The sequence below is a fragment of the Asterias amurensis genome, chromosome 6 (genome assembly GCF_032118995.1).
Source record: "Asterias amurensis chromosome 6, ASM3211899v1".
Classification (NCBI taxonomy): Eukaryota; Metazoa; Echinodermata; class Asteroidea; order Forcipulatida; family Asteriidae; genus Asterias; species Asterias amurensis.
Window position 1 is genome coordinate 16,980,966 of NC_092653.1, and position 20,961 is coordinate 17,001,926.

General features: G+C 39.5%; 1 protein-coding gene across 1 annotated transcript in view; it reads right to left on the reverse strand.

Annotated features, from left to right (window-relative positions):
• LOC139939214 (uncharacterized) overlaps positions 1-20,961 on the reverse strand; it is a 31,856-nt gene that overhangs the window by 6,599 nt on the left and 4,296 nt on the right. Inside the window, exons 3-21 of the mRNA XM_071935008.1 lie at positions 20,256-20,532; positions 19,350-19,563; positions 18,241-18,364; positions 17,582-17,744; positions 16,617-16,795; positions 15,282-15,425; positions 14,045-14,206; positions 12,642-12,757; positions 11,866-12,085; positions 11,172-11,466; positions 9,587-9,802; positions 9,081-9,150; positions 7,464-7,620; positions 4,865-5,095; positions 4,296-4,430; positions 3,450-3,618; positions 2,474-2,641; positions 1,483-1,631; positions 416-658 (exon numbers count right to left, since the gene is read on the reverse strand). Of these exons, the coding sequence (XP_071791109.1) occupies positions 416-658; positions 1,483-1,631; positions 2,474-2,641; positions 3,450-3,618; positions 4,296-4,430; positions 4,865-5,095; positions 7,464-7,620; positions 9,081-9,150; positions 9,587-9,802; positions 11,172-11,466; positions 11,866-12,085; positions 12,642-12,757; positions 14,045-14,206; positions 15,282-15,425; positions 16,617-16,795; positions 17,582-17,744; positions 18,241-18,364; positions 19,350-19,563; positions 20,256-20,532 (3,432 nt within the window). The remainder of the gene's footprint in view (positions 1-415; positions 659-1,482; positions 1,632-2,473; positions 2,642-3,449; positions 3,619-4,295; positions 4,431-4,864; positions 5,096-7,463; positions 7,621-9,080; positions 9,151-9,586; positions 9,803-11,171; positions 11,467-11,865; positions 12,086-12,641; positions 12,758-14,044; positions 14,207-15,281; positions 15,426-16,616; positions 16,796-17,581; positions 17,745-18,240; positions 18,365-19,349; positions 19,564-20,255; positions 20,533-20,961) is intronic.

The window sequence follows — 20,961 nt, forward strand, 5'->3', positions numbered from 1 at the left end:
CTTAATTAAAGGCAGTGGACACTATTGGTAATTACTCAAAATAATTATCACCATAAAACCTCACTTGGTAACGAGTAATAGGGAGAGGTTAATAGTATAAAACATTGTGAGAAACGGCTCCCTCTGAAGTGACATAGTTTTCGAGAAAGAAGTAATTTTCCACGAATTTGATTTCGAGACCTCAAGTTTAGAATTTGAGGTCTCGAATTTGAGCTCTCTGAAAGCACACAACTTCGTATGACAAGGCTGTTTTTTTCTTTCATAGTTATCTCGCAACTCCGACGACCAATTGAGCTAAAATTTTCACAAGTTTGTTATTTTATGCATTATGTTGAGATACACTAAGTGAGAAGACTGGTGTTTGACAATTACCAATAGTGTCCAGTGTCTTTAAGAAAAGAGATAAATTACTTACAAGCTTGCCATCATCTTTGAATATTGGTAGGATGTACATCCCCTGAGCAACACAACCCTTATCAAACAGCGGCACGACACACCAGCCGAGTCTGGAGTCCTTAGTAAGAGACACAGGACTCGTACCGTCCTTGTCAGTGACTGTCCCAGGGCCCTGACCAGTGGGGTCCATTTTGTACTTGATGGACAAACCAATCACTTGAAATACCAGGGCTGATTTGGTGCTATAGACTGGGTAAATTTTCTGGAGAAAAGAAAGTGGAGAAAAAAAACCCTCATCATCATCATCAAATTAATCAACTACAACTAGGACCACGTTACAGTGGTCAAGTCGTTATAGACCGCTGGACTTGCAATCACAGGGTCGTGGGTTTGAATCCCTCAAGCTAACCGCTGATTTCACAATGACTAGAATAAGTATTGTTGTTTATTTTTACTGAATTGCAACTTCTTGATTTGTGCAATTCATAATCATAGATGTTAAACCAGTAGTTGTGTGAGAAAGATTGGCTGTTGCCAGCTTGGCGTTCGTATCCCCTTGTGGGAGTTTGCCAAGTTCCCTTGACAGGAAGATCATCTAAACTTAAACAACAAATGGACTTCATCGATGGCTGAATTGCCTCGTGTCTTGTTCCATCATCTTGGACAAGTTCAGTTTTCTTTGTGGTTGGAAAGTACACATCAGCAATGCTGAAGAGTGCAATCAATATAAAGTACCGATTGTAAAGTAATAACTAGTTACAGTTTATACTTGAATATCAATATAAACCACAAGGGAAACTGACTGGGTAAATTTGTTACATGATTTTGAGTTGAACAAAGAAAAAATTTACGAGACAGTGCTAGAGTGGAACTTGAACCAACGACCTCCAGATTAACGTGCCGGTACTCTACCAACTGAGCTATCTATGTTGGCGGTCTCCTTATTTTGTCATATATGTGTTCAGGAGGTCGTTGGTTCGAGTCCCACTCTAGTAAATTTGTCTTTGTTCAACCCAAAATCAGTTTATACTTAGGTATAACTTGTTTAACAAAAATAATGAACAGATTTCGTTACAAGCGAACAACCTTGGGTTCATTCTGGAAACTTGGTGCAGTCTGCAGGCTCGTTGACTTTATCTCTTGTACAAGGAATCTTTCCATCTCAGAGGCAGGAATTTTTGGTGTATCACTGCCGGGCACAACACGGGCAACGATGTTAGTGTATTTGCCTTCACCTGAAGAGAGAGGTAACAAACATATGAAAGCATCATGTGTGGTGCAAAGCCACAATCATGGGTACAGATGTTTTTCTGTGTCCATTTGTTTAATTAATACTAGGTTCTGATATAGCACCTTAACACCTCTAAGGGGCATATTAAAGGCAGTGGACACTATTGGTAATTACTCAAAACAAAATAATTATTAGCATAAAACCTAGTGAAATTTTGTTATTCGGATACCGCTGGCCAACTATCCGAAATTAACCGGATATTCGAATAGTTTTTTTGCCGCTAGAGGGCGCTGTTCGTTTGTGAATGAGATCTTATGGGCGGATTGAAATTAGTTTTAGACAGTGTCACTCGGTTCATTCATAAAAATGACCGGATCTAATTTAAAGATGGCGATTTGCTTTTTCTTTTGATCGTGATTGACTCTACGTGAAGGAAAACTTTTGTAATCTTTGAACAAAATACGTCGGAAATGTCATTGTTTTAACTCTTCACGGAGGTGAGCATAGTTAAATACTTAATTTATGCTGTTTTATGCTGTCTTAATAGAAGTTTCCTAAGGATTCAGACAAAACATTCATATCAGTTGTCGCCCGACGTCCGCGGATATTCGAATATTAAAGAATATCCGGTTACTTGGTTGTAATTACAGAACTATCCGGTTTATAAATAGGTATTCGCGCCCTACGCGGATATCCGGTTTAGAAAAAAAAGGCATTCGCGGTTACGGATAGAAAAACCTATTCGCCATTAACCGGATATTCGAATAATTCGCCCAGGCCTAATTGGCATGCTTGGTAATGAGTAATGGAGAGCTTGTGATAGTATAAAACATTGTGTTAACTCACCTTGGATTGCTTTTGCACCAAGAACAGTCACACAGATTCCATGATCCACGTCGTAGTTGACACAACGCACCAGATCTATCCGATCAGGGGGCTTTGATGGATCGGACGACCATTTCTTATGATTGAGTCTATCCAATGCCCACTCACTCAGCCCATCATCTCTCATTACTGAGTCAAACAGTGGAAGAGAAAAAGTGCGTTAACACCAAATCAGAATCTTGTTGGGTACAATTATGCAAATGTACCTTCACCCAGTTGGGGTGTACACCCCATTATTTGGTGCAGTTTGGGTGCATATTTGGTGTACACCCGTTCAGCACCTCCTTTATGCAAATGAAGTGACTACTAGCTACACCATACATACACCACAACATCTTAGTCATGATGGTACATGCACCAAAAGTATACCACACAAAATTTCCTGTGTATAAGCATGGCACCAAATATGCACCACATTAGCTTAAGTATATGCCGACAAATTTGAATCTGAAACGCATTATCACAAAATGTTTCACAGATTGTGTACTCCTATTGGGGATTACTCTTCTTGCGTGGACATAAACGCTCCGGATTTTTGGCGAAATGTCCTAAACACGACCACCTTTCGATATTCAATTTTCACACTTAGTTTTATTGTATACATCTACAGTTATATAGGATTAAAACAACCGAACAGTTCCAAAATACCAACGGTAAACTTTGCCTTTAAGTGATGCGGGTGAATGGAACACAAAGCGGCTAACGTTCTGATAAAGCGGTACCCACTGCTAAAACATGACATTCGAACTGCCTCTAGCTACTAGGTATTCTCATTGCAAGGGTCATGGGTTCGAATCCCAGCTGAGTAATATGCATGTGATATTTTTTTCACAGGACTCAGGAAAGTACTGAGTATACAGTGCTATAACACATCTGTGTACGGGTAAAAAAAAAAATAATATTTTGATGAAAATGAAATGAAAGTTTTTTCCCATACCATCTGTTGAGTTCATCTTTTCTCTTAGGTTTTGCAAACCGATGCGGACCGACTCTGGAGTTGTTTCGCTCTTCTTAAAGTGCTTCAGTATCCGATGTTCGGAAGGTGTTGGCTCACTCGTATCTGATTGGTAATACCCACTGGTGTATTCTGGCGCTGGAATAAACTCCTGAGGAGAGTGTAAAAAAAGGCAAGAGATTTCATTTTTAATAGTTAATAACAAGTTCTTATAATAAGAAGTTAAAATAGTAGCCCCTGCTGATTTGTACCTTCCGCCTAGGTAGGCTAGTGGCTAAAAGTTAGGACAGTTATTTTCAGAACTGAGAAGTCTCCAGAAAAAAAAACTACCCCACGGAAATAGAATATACAGTTATAAAGTTCTTTAAAGAACAGAGTCTACCTGGCAAGTTCTTATTTATAGAATCATAATTAAAGACATTGTGGCTTGTCATTGCCTAGCGGTTAAGAGCACCGGACCCATGCTCTGGTGTTCAGCATAGTATGGGTTCAAGAGTCGTGACACCTGTGTCCTTAACCGAGACACTTAACCAATTAATTGTTTGTCCTTCGGATGGGACGTAAAGCCGTTGGTCCCGTTTGTTGTGTAACGCATGTAAGAGAACCCAGTGCACTTATCGCTTGCCCTGGTGTTCCTGGTCCGATCGGCAGCAAACTGCGCCACAGCACCTCATACATGGTGGTATAAAAGGATTAGGTCTCATAATTCAAACGTAGTCCCACATCTTGCAGGAAATAGTGTATGTTACAGCACCAGGAGCGTCACTGAGATGACGGACATGCGCGCTATAAAAGAAGCAATTATCATTATTGTTGATCAATGCCTACCTTTGATTTGGGTAGAATCCGTACAAGCACCGTGCAGCCAGGAATACTAGGGTACTTGCTCATAGCCTCTGCCGATAATTCATCTATCTTGGGCATACCAGCGTGCACTCTTAACTGATAACCACCTAGGTTTAGCTGGTAAAACAACAATAGAAAAAACAAACATTGTTTAACTCACACAAGTGTGTATAAACACCTATACATGCCTCATCATTGTCCCACTTTATATTTAATTTCTTTTGGCAACAGCTCCCATTGGTTTATTGACCCAATTCACCTGACATCATCATCAGAATAATCTTGGCTGCGCCATTTTGGTGGTCACTGTTTATTCAGTGAAGTGCAGTGATTTTAGGCGACGCGGCATTTCTACGTAAACATATTGACCACCAAAACGGTGAGCGTTGCACAGTTGACACGTGTAATACACATTTAATAAAATGTTAAATACACATTTAATCAAAGGTTAATCAAATCAAAATTTAAAAAAAAGAGAGGACAATAAAAAAGAAACCAACGATAATCCACGAATCTACACTTTCTCGTCCATTCTCCTTAATATAACTTACCTGATTAGAACTATCCGAGTAAAGCGAAACAACCGATGCTCCAACGACCACCACAGTCCCAGTGACCCTGTCAACAGTGTAGACTCGGAGCACGGTCAAATTCGTCACCTCAGCCGATTGGACATTGTAGCGATAGTGGAATTCGGGGCACCGAGCAGAGGTGTCTAGAAGGGAAAAGGCTGCTATGTCTGAACGGTCCTTGGCCACGGGTATAACAACTCGACCAGTAACCTGCAATTTCCCAACAATACAGGGTGAGTAAAAAAGAAGTCGACCGGGATTGGTGATGATTTTGAGATAAACAAATGGCACTCAAAAGTTCAGTAAAGCATATATTTAACTCTCTCGCTTATTAGGAGAAAAAAAAAGTGAGAGAAGTTGATAGTTTCTAAGAGGACTTATAACTATTTTAAAGGCAGTGGACACTTATTGGTAATTACTCAAAATAGTTATTAGCATAAAACCTTACTTGGGAACGATTAATGGAGAGCTGTTGATAGTTTTGAACATTGTGAGAAACGACCCCCTCTGAAGTACATGTAACATAGTTTTCGAAGAAAGAAGTAATTTTCCACGAATTTGAATTTTTAGGCCTCAGAATTAGATTTTGAGGTCTCGAAATCAAGCATCTGAAAGCACACAACTTCGTGTTACAAGGGTGTTTTTTTCTTTCATTATTATCTCGCGACTTTGACGACCAATTGAGCTCAAATTTTCTCAGGTTTGTTATTTTATGCATATGCTGAGATACACCAAGTGAGAAGACTGGTCTTTGACAATTACCAATAGTGTCCAGTGTCTTTAATAATGGTACTCATTTTGCAAGCTGTCCACGGAATACTTGACAAAACAAATGTAAAGTGAATACTCAGATGTTAAAGCCATTATACACTTTCGGTAAACAGTATTGTCCAAGTCCCACATTTCGTGTATCACAACTTATATATAAAATAACAAACCTGTAAAAATTTAGGCTCAATCGGTCATCGGGGTTGGGAGAAAATAACGGAAAACCCACTCTTGTTTCCGCGCGTTTCGCAGTGTCATGACATGTGTTTAAAATAGATCCGTAATTCTTGGTATCGTGAATTGGTATTGTTTTAATGTTTTCTCAAAAAGTAAAGCATTTCATGGAACAATATTTCAAGAGAAGTCTTTCACCATTACCTTCTGTAAACCCTGTAAATTATTTGTAAATCTGTGAACTTTTTTTTTTTTTCTGTACCGAAAGTGTATAATGGCTTTAAGATTCAGTCAAGCATTCACATTCCATGGACAACTACAAACATGTTTTCAGTAAAACAAGCATAACTTCTCTTGAGTCCCGTAAAAAAAACTCTCTGAAATTGTTTGACTCATTTCTCAAAAAGTACTGCACATCAGCAAGTAATATTTTAAGGGAAGCTTTCCACTATCAATTTCTTTAAACCTTGTAGATTTAATGTTAACCTGTGTTCATTTATGTTTTGTGTCGTACAAAAAGTATAACCCAAACCCTTTAAGAACACAGGTGTCACGACTGGGACTCAAAGCCACACTCCGTGATCAGAAACACTAGAGCTTGAGTCCAGTGCTCTTGATCGCTAGGCCATAACATGCCACAATGTACCAACAAAATATCAAAACAGTCCCATTGTTTTTATAGATGGATTGCACATGACATCATTGACCATCATTATTGCTGTAAAACAATGGGAAAAGTGCGCGCGTACGAGCTGCGCACAACTCTCAGCCAATGACAACCTCGTTCCCAGGGGTGATCGATCTCGCCGCGCCATTTTTTCCCAGCATGCCTTGCTCGATCATAACCCCTGGAAGTGTAACTCCAAAATATCAAAATATAAGGGATATTACAATTAGTCCTGTGGTTGATGCGTTCTGTGTTGAGCGTTAGTCGCGCACATGCTGTGCTGTGTGTAAAAAAAGTCATAAACTTGCCTGGGTGAAAAAAAAAAAGTGAATACGCACATCTTTATACACCTGCGTTTCGGCAAATAGAGCTTTTTGGAGACGCACGGCGTTTCAAATTTTGCGCGTATATGATAGCCAATCAAAGACACGGATCGGAGTTTCCCTCCCAGGGGTTAGAGACGTACGCAGAGCTAGCGCCCATGGTACATGTAGCTTTTTACGAGTGCATGTTTCATCAAAGATGGTGGCCAATGCAGGGGGTCGACTATTCATGAGACAACTGACTGTGGACAAGCCCCACAGTATCTTTGTGAACTCATGTCTACCTAGCAAAGCAGTCGTGCTGTACGGTCTGCTGGATCTCACTTGCTGGTAGAGCCAAGGACAAGAAAAATTCATTACGGAGACCATGCTTTCGCCAAAGCTGCTCCTCCCCGATGGAATAAGCTCCCTGTCTCACTTCGCAAAATAACATCACTCGACAACTTCAAGACGGAACTAAAAACACACTTGTTCACCAAGACTTACATTGGGTTTATTTTAACTACAAGTATTTTATATTCTTCATTTTTAAATGTACAATGTTTTCTTTTTGTGTAAGCACCTTGATCGGTTTCCTGGAGAAGTGCGTATTATAAATCCATGTTATTATTATTATTATTATTATTTTTGTTATTATTATTATTACCTTACAGATGGTTGCATTATCTGGCAGGAATCGTACTCCATCGATATAGAGATCAAAGCCCTCTGCAGCAGGAATCGTTGTATGCGGCTCAGCCTTACTGGGGTCATGTTTGACCCAGGCTGGGTCGGGATCCTCTTCGACTTCTGGCTCCTCTTCACTATATAATGAGAGGTACAAATTGAAAGATGAACCAATATTAGCACCCATGATAAATGGCCCAATTTCATGGTTCTGCTTACCGTCTGTGCTTCTGATTCCCATTCTCTACTTAATAATAATCATAATAATATCCAGTTTTTACAAAGCACTGTTCACATCCGAAGAGTGTCTCAAGCACTTCTAACATTAGTATTCATTAAACCATCTCGTCTCCCTGAATATACAGCCTGTGCAACAAATATGCGCTACTATCATGACTATAAGCTAAATCGATCACAAGAACCAAGTGTGCTCTCACAGGAACCCATTTACCCCTGGGTGGAGAGAAGCAATTATAGTGAAGTGTCTTGCTCAGGGACACAAGTGTCATGACTGGGACTCGAATGCTCACTTTGCTGAACAGAAACACCAGAGCTTGAGTTCGGTGCTCTTATTGCTTGGCGTCAAATTTCTGCGCTAGCTGTCTTTAGCGAAGAACACTTAGTATTTACGAGTACGCATGTGCACAGGCAAAACTCTGTGCTAGCCCGTGAAAAATGCTTGCTGAAAGCACAGAATTCCCTGCTTCCTTAGTTATGGTAAGCAGAGCCATGAAATTGGGCCCATAACAATCTAAAAAAAGTCCTCAAAACAAAGAACCCGGGCTCGATTTCACAAAGAGCTAAAGATTTATCTTAAACTGTTTAGCAATCCTAATCGCTAAGTTAATAAGTGGATGTCATAATACAAATCACTATGGTGATATTGAAAAGGACAACTTATCTTAAGAAAAAGAGCTAAAATTGTTCTTGACTGCAAATCGATCATAGTTGCGTGTGATGTCACAATACAAATCACTATGGTAAAACTCAAAATTTGTCTTGCGATGAATGAATCCTTCCAATGTAATTTGCTAATTACATTCACGCACGCGTACAGACATGACAAACCCTGTTTGTTGGCAAACGCCATAGAGTTGTGCACTAAGCAGACAGGCAATCGCGTCTGTGTCAAGCGGCCATTAGCCGTGTACAAAACAGTGCGATGTTCCTTCATTTTGCCAACCAAAATGTTAGTGCCCACGCACTGTGTGCAATTTACATATTTAATGGGAAGGGTTTATTGAATTGCTTTGTGAAATAGGTCCCTGGCTCAATTTCACAAAGAACCATGAGAACAAAGAATTGAAAGATTGATCTTAAGAATACAAATCGCTATGGTACGTGATATTGACAACTCATCCTTAGATGAATCGTAGCGCTTTGTGAAATCTCATGGATTCAGTTTTAAAACAGTTTTTTATCATTTTTTGTACAAACTAATCACAAATGAAGAAAAGAAACGTAACAGAGATTCAATTCTTATTTAAGAAATGTTTACAGAACAACAAACAAATGATAAACAAAGAGGCATATATACAAGTGTACAAAACATTTTATAGCAGTTGCAATTTTCCCATTGACATAATGTTCTACTTACTCTTCAGTAACTTCAGGGGGTTCACCATCAAACACTGTCACAACGATCTCTGATCCGACTCGTAATATATCTGCAAGGAATAGGAAAAAACTCATAATCATTGTGTGAACTGCATGGAAACTGTTAGCCAAGACAGCGTAAAATTAGAGTATAGGGTTCTAATCCCACCCAGGCACTCTGCAGAGTTTTCCCCTTAGCAACACTCGAAGACCATTGACTCCATAATCCCCTTTTATTAAAATATATGACCAACTGACTACAGTGCACAGGTTGTATTTCAGTAATGTAAAAACGATCACTGCTTTTTTTTTTTTCACAGGACTCGGGAAAGTACTGAGTATACAGTGCTACATATACCGGTGTGTATGGGTAAAAACCAAAAATTAATATTCTTTATCCCCGATGCAAATTTAACATCTATTAGATCACTGCTCCGTTTTGGTAACCTTATCTTTCATATTTGTAAACAACAACATCAATAAAAGGATAACAATATCACTTTATACCTTCCTCCGGGAATTCCTTCTTTGCTCCCTCCGCAGTTACATCCTCTGGAACCTCCCCAAAGTACAATGGTACAGTCTGTTCCCCCTCAGTAAAAAGCCAAGTTGACGTCTGGGCTACACCATTATCCTCACCGTTCCAGGGAGTTTCTGGTTTCTTTTGATAGACAGGAATCAAAGCCCATCCAATGGCGTTTTTACTTTCTGTCTGGCTATCCTCTAAGGAAAAGGAATTGACAAAGTAAAAAAAAAGTTTATTTTATGTCGTAGCAGCATACCGCTGAATTGCGACAGTGGCTTATTCATAGACAATATATACCTCTACCCTCGCATGTACCCATTTATACCACTGGGTGAAGAGAAGCATTTGTCAAGGACATAAGCGTCATGACTGGGACTCGAACTCCGATGACTTAATCGCCAGAACTTGAATTTGATGCACTAAACCACTCAACAATGACACCTAATACATGCTTTAAAGGCTCTGGACACTATTGGTAATTACTCAAAACAATGGTTAGAATTCCTTGGTAAAGAGCAAATGAGAGCTGTTGGTAATATACAAGATTGTGAGAAATTACAAGATTGTGAGAAATTGAAGTAATATTGTTTTTGAGAAAGAGGTAATTTCTCACTCAAATATTAAAAGACTTCAGGCCTGAAGCCTGGAAGCATTGCTCCTTACCAAGTGAGTTCTTATGCTAACAATTATTTTGAGTAAAAACCAATAGTGTCCAGTGCCTTAACCATCAGAACTTGAATTTGATGCTCAAAACCACTCTGCCATGACATCCCACACTTTAAAGGCAGTGGACACTATTGGTAATTTCACAAAATAATAATTAGCATAAAACCTTACTTGATAACGAGTAATGGGAAGCTGTTGATAGTATAAAACATTGTGAGAAACGGCTCCCTCTGAAGTAACGTACATGTAGTTTATTCCAGAAAGAAGTAATTACTCACGAATTTAATTTTGGACCTCAGAATTAGATTTTGAGGTACTGAAATCAAGCATCTAAAAGCACACAACTTCACGTGACAAGGGTGTTTTTTCTTTCATTATCTCGCAACTTCGAAGGCCAATTGAGCTCAAATTTGCACAGGTTTGTTATTTTATGCGTATGTTGAGATACGCCAAGTGAGAAGACTGGTCTTTTACAATTATCAATAATTATCAGTGTCCACTTTTAAAGGAACATGTTGCCTTGGATCGGACGAGTTGGTCAAAACAAAAGCGTTTGTAACCGTTTTTTATATAATGCATATGGTTGGAAAGATGTTTTAAAAGTAGAATACAATGATCTACACAAGTTTGCCTCGAAATTGCGTGGTTTTCCTTCTACTGTGCGAACTAACACGTTCGGCCATTTATGGGAGTCAAAATTTTGACCCCCATAAATGGCCGACGTGTTAGTCGACGAGGTAAAGGGAAAACCACGCAATTTTGAGGCATGTTTGTGTGGATCATTGTATTCTACTTTTACAAGATCTTTCCAGCCATATGCATTTTATAAAAAACGGTTGCAAACGCTTTCCAAAGACCAACTCGACCGATCCAAGGCAATGTGTTCCTTTAACTACTTACCTTCACCCTCATTTGGTGTGGTCCCATACTGGATTGACAGTACAACATGAGGGTCTGCATTGCCACCATGCTGGACAATCTCCGTCGAATCCACCTCGTCAAACACAACCTGTGGGACCGGGATGGCCACCCGATGCTTTGGGGTCTGTGCAATGGATGCTTCAATGGTATCGCTGTGCCCGTCGGTTGCAAAGGATGATATGAATACTGAGTCGCAGTCCTTGGTTTGTAAAGTCTTGCCGTTGAGGATCAGGCTAACGGTGACGTAGAGCTTTTCAGTTTGGAAGTCGGCCAACTGTTGTAAAAAAGAGGAGTACATTTAACAACAATGTCTTAAAGAATTTTTAAATCATTAAACAATTGTAATTTTTGCATTTTTTTAAACTTACGACCAAAAAGTGTTGACGTTTTTTGACCGAAAAGGTATTTATGAGTGGGAATCAAAGTGTGTTGAATCGGTTTTAAACTAGTGGTTTAAACCCACCGAGGCCTGGTTCTTGATAATTTACCTCGACTTCTCGGTAAAATTATCAAGAACCAGGCCTTGGCGGGTGTAAACCACTTGTTTAGCACCTCTTCACCACACATTGATTTGCTTATCCGTGTACAATGTATATGGGTATAAACCAAAACTTAATATAGATAACATACATGATAATTAAGGTACATGTAAGTGCACAAAAGGTAACGTTACCTGACTTGTTGTAAGGTTCCATTTCAGCTTCAGACCAATATTTTTCAAGCCTGCCTTAGACAATTTGATGTGCTGTTCAGATGGTTCTGGTTCTGGTTCCGGTGCTTCTGATGGGGCTTCAGAAGGGGCTTCAGATGGTTGCTCAGTTGGTTGAAATGCTTCCTCCTCTTCGCTTGGTGCTTCAGAAACGACCTCGGGTTGAGGCTCTTGGGCTGGCAATCTATGAAGAACAAGAAAGAAGATTTAAATTTACAGGAACAAAAAAATATTACTTGATTCAGTCCATTATGCAGCAGTAGCTAGGAAAGACAGTAATTTTGGGTAATTGAAGCCTTGATCATTAAAGGAACACGTTGCCTTGGATTGGTCGAGTTGGTCTTTGAAAAGCGTTTGTACAAAAGTTACAAAGCGCTGTACAATAAGGGATGAGCTTATTTATTGCAAAAGACTGGTCAATAACATTGGTTCCAGCTGACTCATGGACCAGTGTTTGCAATCACAAGGTTGTGGGTTCGAATCCTACACTAACAGCTGATTTTACAATGACTAGAATAAGTATTGTTGTCTAGATACTAAGTACAAATATTTTTGATTTGTGTAACTCATATTCATAGACAATAAACCAATGTTTGTATGAGAGCTGGGCTGTTGCCAGTTTGGCATTCACATCCCTTGTGGGAGTTTTCCCTTGATTCCCTTGACGAAAAGATCATATCAACAAACAAACTAACAGTCAAAGAAACAAAAATAGCTAAAGAGGTGGAAGTTGTACTCACTGAGGTGTTTTTCTGTGAACTTCAGGCAAAGCCGTTGGTGTTTTACCAGCTTGAATATCTTGATATGTTCTTACAAGGTCAAGAGTGAGTACGTGGAAAGGTTCACTCAGAAAAACCTGTGAAGTCAGACAATAAAAATAAATATGTTACAGAAAATTGCACTGTGACCCCCTTAAGTTATATTTCAAAAGGTTATCAGGTGGTTGTACTTTTAGAACAAAAAGTGTCAAAATTAAACATGTTGTATGCTCTTTTCAGCCATGTATAAAACTGAAAAAAGGTTTACTGTTGCTCTGTGACTCAAGTTCACAAAACCCATCACAAATAGTCTGGTTCCCTTTCGCAAAGAAAATATAAACTATCATTGTCAATGAGTATAACAATAATAATAATGTATTATATAGTGCATTTTCCATATAAATGTTCAAATGCGCTTAACACTTAAATTATTAACAGAATAGGTGAGTTTTGAGCGTTGAAGATATTGACAGATTGTTGATAACAAAGAGAGAGCGCTAGTTTATTTCACAGTTTGGGAGCAGCAGTAGTGAAGGCTCTATCACCAAGTGTTGGTAGCATCTTGGGAGATGGGCGGTTCAGCGTGATGCCTTGAGAGGAACAAAGGGAGTAGCGCGATGGTTACATGATAGTTATAAGTTCAGATAGGTAGGGAGGAGCTAGACCTTGGATGCGTTTGTGAGAAGGTGAGTATTTTGTATTCTGGGACCTGATGGGTATAGCCACAGCCTCGCTACCATGGGCAACGCGCGGCATCGATACCTCTCGTCACTAACACCTGGAAGGAATGTACTGAGAAACAACGCTAATTGGCTCATGAAATTGGTTATATGCATTAGATGTAAAGTGCGTGCGCGCGTAGTTTTAATATATTTGCATGTTGATCATGCCTGTGTTTTTATGGCATGAACATGTTTTTTTAAAAAGAACAAAAACATTCTTTACGACGAAAGACATGTGTGCGCGCGTAGAAAGGGTTGATTACAGGCGCTCATTAAAATGTGCTAGATTCTAGAACATTTTAATAAACAAATTCCAGGGGTTATGATCGAGCAAGGCATGCTGGGAAAAAATGGCGCGGCGAGAGCGATCACTTCTGGGAACGAGGTTGGGGTAGCCAACTACTCGATTTTATTCACAGCTGATTTCTCATTCACTTACTTTGTAAATATTCGCTCGTATTTATTAGGTGGTGTTTTACTTCTTTTTAGTGTGTATATGCCTATATCTGTCTGTGTATTGTTGTAATTGCTTTTAACTAATAATCGTTTTATTCTTGTTCATGCTGGAATGGAAACTAAATTTCTGTATATTTATAATGAGACAATAAAGTACTCTAATTCTAAATCTAAATAAAGGGAATAAGACAAGGATCTAATCAATACCTGTCTCATCTGGTGGTAGTCCCCAGCTTTCATGAATTTCTCTTTCAGTAAAATGAGGAGAGCAAGACACACATCCTCAAAGACAAGCCGGTTCCATCCACTGGTGAAGCATTGATCCCAGACGTACATCACTGCTGGTGTCTTTAGTACGCATACAAACCCCTGTAAATAAATAATGATCGTCATATCAGTGAAATCCATGAATGTTTCTTGAGCCATTAGTTTGATTTGGTTGACCTAGGAACCACAACAAATCATTTAATGTTTTGTTTTGTTTATTTATGAGAGATCGCCTAGGCCACGGACGGCCAATTCAAGGTGTGGGCTATAAACTGATTTGGGCCATAGACCCAAATCAACAGCCACCAGGGGCATGTTGCCACCTAGCTGCTAGGGCTGAAACAGAGTAACCCCCCTTCATGGTCCAAGGATTTAGACATGAGTATCATCAGAGCAAAAATCTCAATTTTGCTAAATGGATATCTCGCATGAGAATGCTCGGGGTGCAACATTTGTACAACGTCAATCACAAGTTCGAGTGGTCAAGTTCACCCGGCCCAAGCTCTGGTAACGTTGTCAGCAGCAGAGAGTTTGATACCCGGTCATGAAACTTCTGCCCTTGAGCAAGGCACTTAACCATAATTACTTCGTAAAAAGTTGGGAACATTGCATTCTCCTCTACAGCTAGGCTCCTAGTGCATGGACGATATACCCATTGCCTAAATCTAATCATTAAGGAAGGCAGAGAAGGAGCTCGAACAACCCGCAAAACCGCAGAGTAACAAAAGAATATACCCTGACAATGCCCCTGTCTGACCAGTGGAAAAAGATAGGGGACCTCCAGCTGGATGACCAATTAACGAGCAGGATTAGATCTCTTTGTACGGAAGGTGTGGTACATGTACCACCAGACTGCGCCATTGCCTTTGTGTAAAGTTGAATTATTGGAGACAAGAATTGGTTTTGAAATGTGATTTGAAGAGGTCCGGGTTTATCTGAGAACGGAGGGTAGCAGGAAGAGAGTTCCAAAGGGTGGGTGCGCTGAATGCAAAGGCTCTTTTAGCGCACGTTTTTGTTCTGTATGGGGGAACTTGTAGGAGAAGCTGTGAAGAGGATCTGAGTGACCTTGTCAGGGTGTAACAAATATTTGAAAAATTAGTTACTGATACTAAAAACTAAATATAAAAACCTTAACAAAAAAAACATGACAAACATTAAAGCATTGTGTATTCTTTACCTCTCCAACCCACTTGCGTAGAAACATGATGGGATTAGCAAGGAGGTCTTTCGAGGTAGCAGTCATTGCATCGTTAGCATTGGTGCTCCAGCTCAGTGCAGCAGCCTTCCTCTTCTCAGCGTCGATCATGTGAACCAGGAATTCCTGACACAAAAAGAAATCATTCTTGATACAGGCCTGTATGCTTCGTTTTTGAAAATGCAAGGGCACCAAGGCATTTTCTCCTTGGTAAAGGGCACCCTATGAGGTGAGGAAATTGTAAGTTTTTACTGTAGCATTTCAAGGGAACCAATGACCAGGGGGCATGGAGGCAAACACATTCAGTGCCTCCGTGAAGTATCAGGTCTGTTGATATGTTCTAAAAAGGTAAAGAGTGAGTACAGAAACAAAAACTTACAGTATTTGTAAAAGGTATTGTTACAGCTTTTGTTAAGTTTTCAGATTAAAACTCAAAAAGTTTGTGTTCTGATTATTCTTAGTTCAGTTCATGGTGCAGCAACTTGTTTTTCTGTTGGTCAGAGCCAGGCATTGCCTGAATTGGTGGGTACGGCTCTGACTGCGGTCCTACGACTGCAGAAAATCATTCAATTATAAGAACTCACTTCGGCGAAGTGAAGTTAATAGCGAGAGGTCCCCTCAATTCGCAAAAACGAAAGTAGTAGTCCAGTCCAATGTCCTACCTTCTGCAGAGGTAGTAGTTAATTAGCAGGACAGTTCTTTTTAGAACTGAGAACTGAGAAGTCTCCCGAATTCCCAAAAATGTACCCCACAGCAGTAAAGAAGTTTCCTGAATTCCTAAATCTACTCTGAGCAGTAAAGAATAGCAAGACAAGTTCTCAAAAGAGCATAATCTACCCAGCAAGTAGATAAAATTACACATGGTTTACCGCAAACCAAATATACTATCAGTCAATTGCTTTCCAGAGTCCTTAACACCTTGAACTGAAAAGTGCTCTATATTGGAAATGGACCTTAATTATTACAAAATGGTTGTAATTTTCTGGTTTCCTGGATGCAATATCCAATACATGTACAATATGAACATGACTATAATGATACTGAAAAAATGTAACAAATAACAAATATTAGAAGTGAGTAAAGCCTGGTTCATACTTCCTGTGAATGTAAATGCGATATGAATTGAGACGTCACAAATTTGCAACAAACTGTGTTCAACCTTAGCGAACCATTCCCTGCGAAAATAGCCATGTGACGTCAAAATTCGCTTCGCCGCATTTGCAGGAAGTATGAAGTATAAGCTAAGCCCAGGCTTGTGGGGAGTGGAAATATTTAGTTTTAGCATTATAGAGCAGAGTTCTTTGAAGCTTCTCTTACCTTGGGGTCAAGTTTGACATTCTTGACTGCACATTCTTGTAAGTGGTTATACAGATCCCCATCAGTAGCCTGTAGCCGAGCCATGGCTTGCTCTGCTATAGCAAACACCTCTGGCCATTTAGGGAACGCATGCGTCTGCAGCAGGTTAAGGTACAAAGCTAACTCATAGGGGTGCTCCTCTGCAATAAAAAAAATTACATATTTAAAGGCAAAGTCTACCTTTGGTTTTTGAAATCGGAATTTTAGATTGTTTTATCCTGTATTAATGTCATGAAGTAATTTTGGTCAGAGAAATTACTATTTGTATAAAGTTAAGCTTGTGTTTAAAGAGAAATAAGATTTTGATTTTTATGGCCAATGGGCCTGTTAAGTTTGTAGAGTTCAGTTTAAAGAATGGGAGTTCTTCAGGTTAAAGGGAAGGTACACGCTGGGAATTGTCAAAGACCAGTCTTCTCACTTGGTGTATCCCATCATAAGTATAAAATGACAAGCCTATGAAAATTTAAGCTCAAATGGTCATTGAAGTTGCGAGAAAATGCTAAAAGAAAAAACACCCTTGTTTGACGAATTTGTGTGCTTTCAGATAAGAATAAAAGACTTCTAGCTAGAAGTCTTTTATTATTTTAGTGAGAAATTACCTCTTTCTCAAAAACCGTGTCATGTGTTTAAAATAACTCCGTAATTCTCGCTATCCAGAATTGATATTGTTTTAGTGTTTTCTCAAAAAGTAAAGCATTTCATGGAATAATTTCAAGTCTTTCACCATTACCTTCTGTAAACCCTGTAAATTATTTGAAAATCTGTGATGTTTTTTTTCTTTTTCTGTACCGAAAGTGTAGAATGGCTTTAAGAACTCCGTATTCAGTACAGAATAGATTTGTACTTTTGAAATTAATAAATTAAATGCAACAAGATTGTGTCTCATGCTAATGACAGAATGAGATGAATACATCAACATTACTTACCTTTTTGTTGGCTATCCTGAAATGCCAGCTGGAGAGGGAAGAGCCAGGCTATGAGAAAAGGCTCATAGCTCCTGTTGTATGTGTACAAGACATTCAGTGCTTCCCTAGCCTGGGCACAGACTGTAGGCCTGTAGGCCTCCATACAGGGCGTTGTGTCAAATTTCTAGAAACCAGAGCGGGAGAATGTTTCATCCATTATACCTCAGCTATTATAAACAATATCGTTACAATAATGTGAGTATGTTTTTTAGCATGCAGTATTTTGGGATGATTCTTTTAAGTAAAGGAAACTAAATTTAACTTCTCAAACAATTGAAAAGACATTGCCAAATATTTCAGAAGTCAGAAGAAAAAGGGAGTGAAAAACAAACAGTTTTCAATTCAGTCCTTAAACAAACTCAGCTTCCTGGGGGGTATACAGCCTGTGCAACATTAATATGCAGTACTCAGCTAAATCAATCACAAGAACCATCTCTGCCCTCACAGGTACCCATTCACCCCTGGGTCGAGAGAAGCATACAGTTAAGTATCTTGCTAAGGGACACATGTGTCACGACCGGGATTCAAACCCACACTTTGCTGAACAGAAAGAAGCACCAGAGCTTAAGTTTGGTGCTCTCATCGTTCAGCCACGACTCCCTATAAATATAAATTACTACCTCATTGACAGCTGTCTCAACCAGACCACCAATTGGACACTCAGTTGCCTTTGTAGTCTTCAAGTCAACTTTGCCCTTTGACACGGCTTTGGCAAACCTCTTACGAGTCATCTTCTCAGAGGGTCTGAGTGAAAAATGAGTTACGTTTGTCAGGTTTCCAGAAAATTACCAGTATTCATGGTAGTACATGTGGGTTATTGGATCTGGGACGTTAAAGGCACTGGACACCGTTGGTAATTGTCAAAGACAGGTATTCTCACTTTGTGTATCCCAAAATATGCAGAAAATAACAAATCTGTGAAAATTTAGACTGTGAAACTTTGGTCATGGAGTTTGCAAGAAAACATTGAAAGAAAAATTACTCTTGTCGCACAAATTTGTGTGCTTTCAGATGCCTAAAACAAGGCTTCGGCTTGAAGTCTTTTAATATTTGAGTGAGAAATGAACTCTTTTTTAAAAACTACAGTTGTACATTAGTTCAGAGGGGGCCGTTTCTCACAATGTTTTATCTATCAACAGCTCGTCTCCATTGCTCATGACCAAGAAAGTAATTCATGCCAACAATTATACATGTATAAAGGACCAAAAGTGTCCAGCGGCCTTTAAAATCCCATACCGAAAGTGTACACTTTAAAAATTACCTTTAAACCCCAAGCTGGAGCATATAAGCCAAAACAGTGCCTTAAAAAGGGTCCACGTATCAATTTCAAATTTGAAAGTCTCAAAGCTGTGTTCCCCTTGGACTTTTTCTTCCGCTTGCAAGGGGATAGTTATCCTGACTGGCTTTGCTGTAAATTAACCGCGCATTCCCACCTGGACTTCTGTTCGATGTTGCATAGCGTTTTACAGCATGATCGCACTAGGTTTACAGTGCGTAATGTTCCCATTGTACTGTTTATTGGCCTTGTTAAGTTACCATGGCTGAGTGGAAGTGTACCCCAACCCCTTTCTGCGTGTTATTTCTACATCAAGTGTTGACAGGGATGTCAGCATGCGTCCCCATTGGATTTAATTTTGTCATTCTACAGAGAAGTCACTATACTTTTGACCAAAAAAAGTCCGGGAACACAACTTAAACCCTTGCGATGGATTATTCTGAAAACTCTCACTTGTCTTTACTTGCTCCTCCATCATCAACCATTCTAAGAAGAATCTCTGCCCACAAGTAACCACGCAATGTTGCCGGTAGTTGCTGCCCCGAAATTCGATGGCACACTTCATCGAGTCGGCTCGGGTCGCGCTGGAGAATTACGTGCAAGGATTTGCCAAGATGATCACTGGTATTGCTGGAGAGATTTGACCCCCTTGATTTCTCTGAATTGGCTGAAAGTGACAAAAACATGTATGCAATTCAACTGAGGAGCTCAGAGCAGCAATTTATTTGCAGGCTGGTGAGTCAATTTCTACACAAAAAGCACATCCCTTTAGATGTTCTTAATGAGATGTAAGGCCGTGTCCGAATTGGCGACTTCGGCTACAGCTACGGCTACATCAGCGCGTCTGTCAGTGTTGAAGAATAGCAGACGCGCGCGCCCTAGCCGTAGCTGTAGCCGAAGTCGCCAATTCTGACACGGCCTCAATGACTTGTAGTTTGTGTGTGCCAGTTTTGATCAAACTCCTTATTGGAAACATCCAAAGAAGCAATTCTGCATTAAAATGGTCTTTTGAAGAAAACAACATAAAATCTTCAAATGGAATCTTTTCGAAAAACAAATTTGTGTGTGTGCAGACTATACACAATTAAATAGTCTAAAACACAAACAGCACCATACAGTACAGTACATAATAACTATTAATATTAATACATTAATATGGATTTCTAATTAGCCCTTCTCTACAAAACTGATGATCAAGGCACCTACACAAACAAAAAACATTGTACATAATGAAAATGATTGATACTATATACGTTGTATTTGCAGCTACATTTGAAAACTAAAGCAAATTATAAGTCTCTGTAAAAAACAGTCTAACTTCAGTTCCCTCTTGAAGTTCTCGAATCAACGATTGAATACCTTTTTTAGCTGATCCCTCCACAATCACAAGCTCTCTTTCCAAACCATTCTTGAAGATTTTCCTCGCGTGATCGAGGAACGTTTGCATTTCCGTCATTCCCTGGTCTCGTTCTTCTCTCTGCTCCTGAGGCAACGGTGTGGATGAGGTACTGGATGGTGTGGGGAGATATCCGAGATCTTTGAGGGCTTGGTCTAACTTTTCACGGAGGAGGAGCTGGGTAGAGCGATGGTATCTTTTCTTTGCCTCAGCATCGAGCGCATCCATGTCATTAGGATCCTATATTTTGAATTTTAACATGTGATTAAATCTCATGGGCTGATCTTTCATCTTTGAGGGGGGGGGGGCAAGGCCACTTTTGAAAAGGGCACTTTTCAAAAGTTTTGGAATCTTTCGAAGGAGTATCAATAAAGTCAAGACCTTGGCATCTATGCCTCCATTTCAAACTTTACATGATAATCAAAATGTTGACATTTATAAATACCAATCCAGCGAGATTAAAATATGGAAAAACGGGGCTAAAGGCCGCGTTGGATATGAGATGTAGACAAGCTTAATTTTGTTTAATCACATGCACACAGGTCTAGTGCGCATTTTAGGTGAAGCAGTGTTTACATTTATCTGCTTACCCAAATTTGTATGCCTCAGTGCAATTTCACTTCCAAACCGGAGAGCTACATACATACATGTACATGTATGCATGGTATG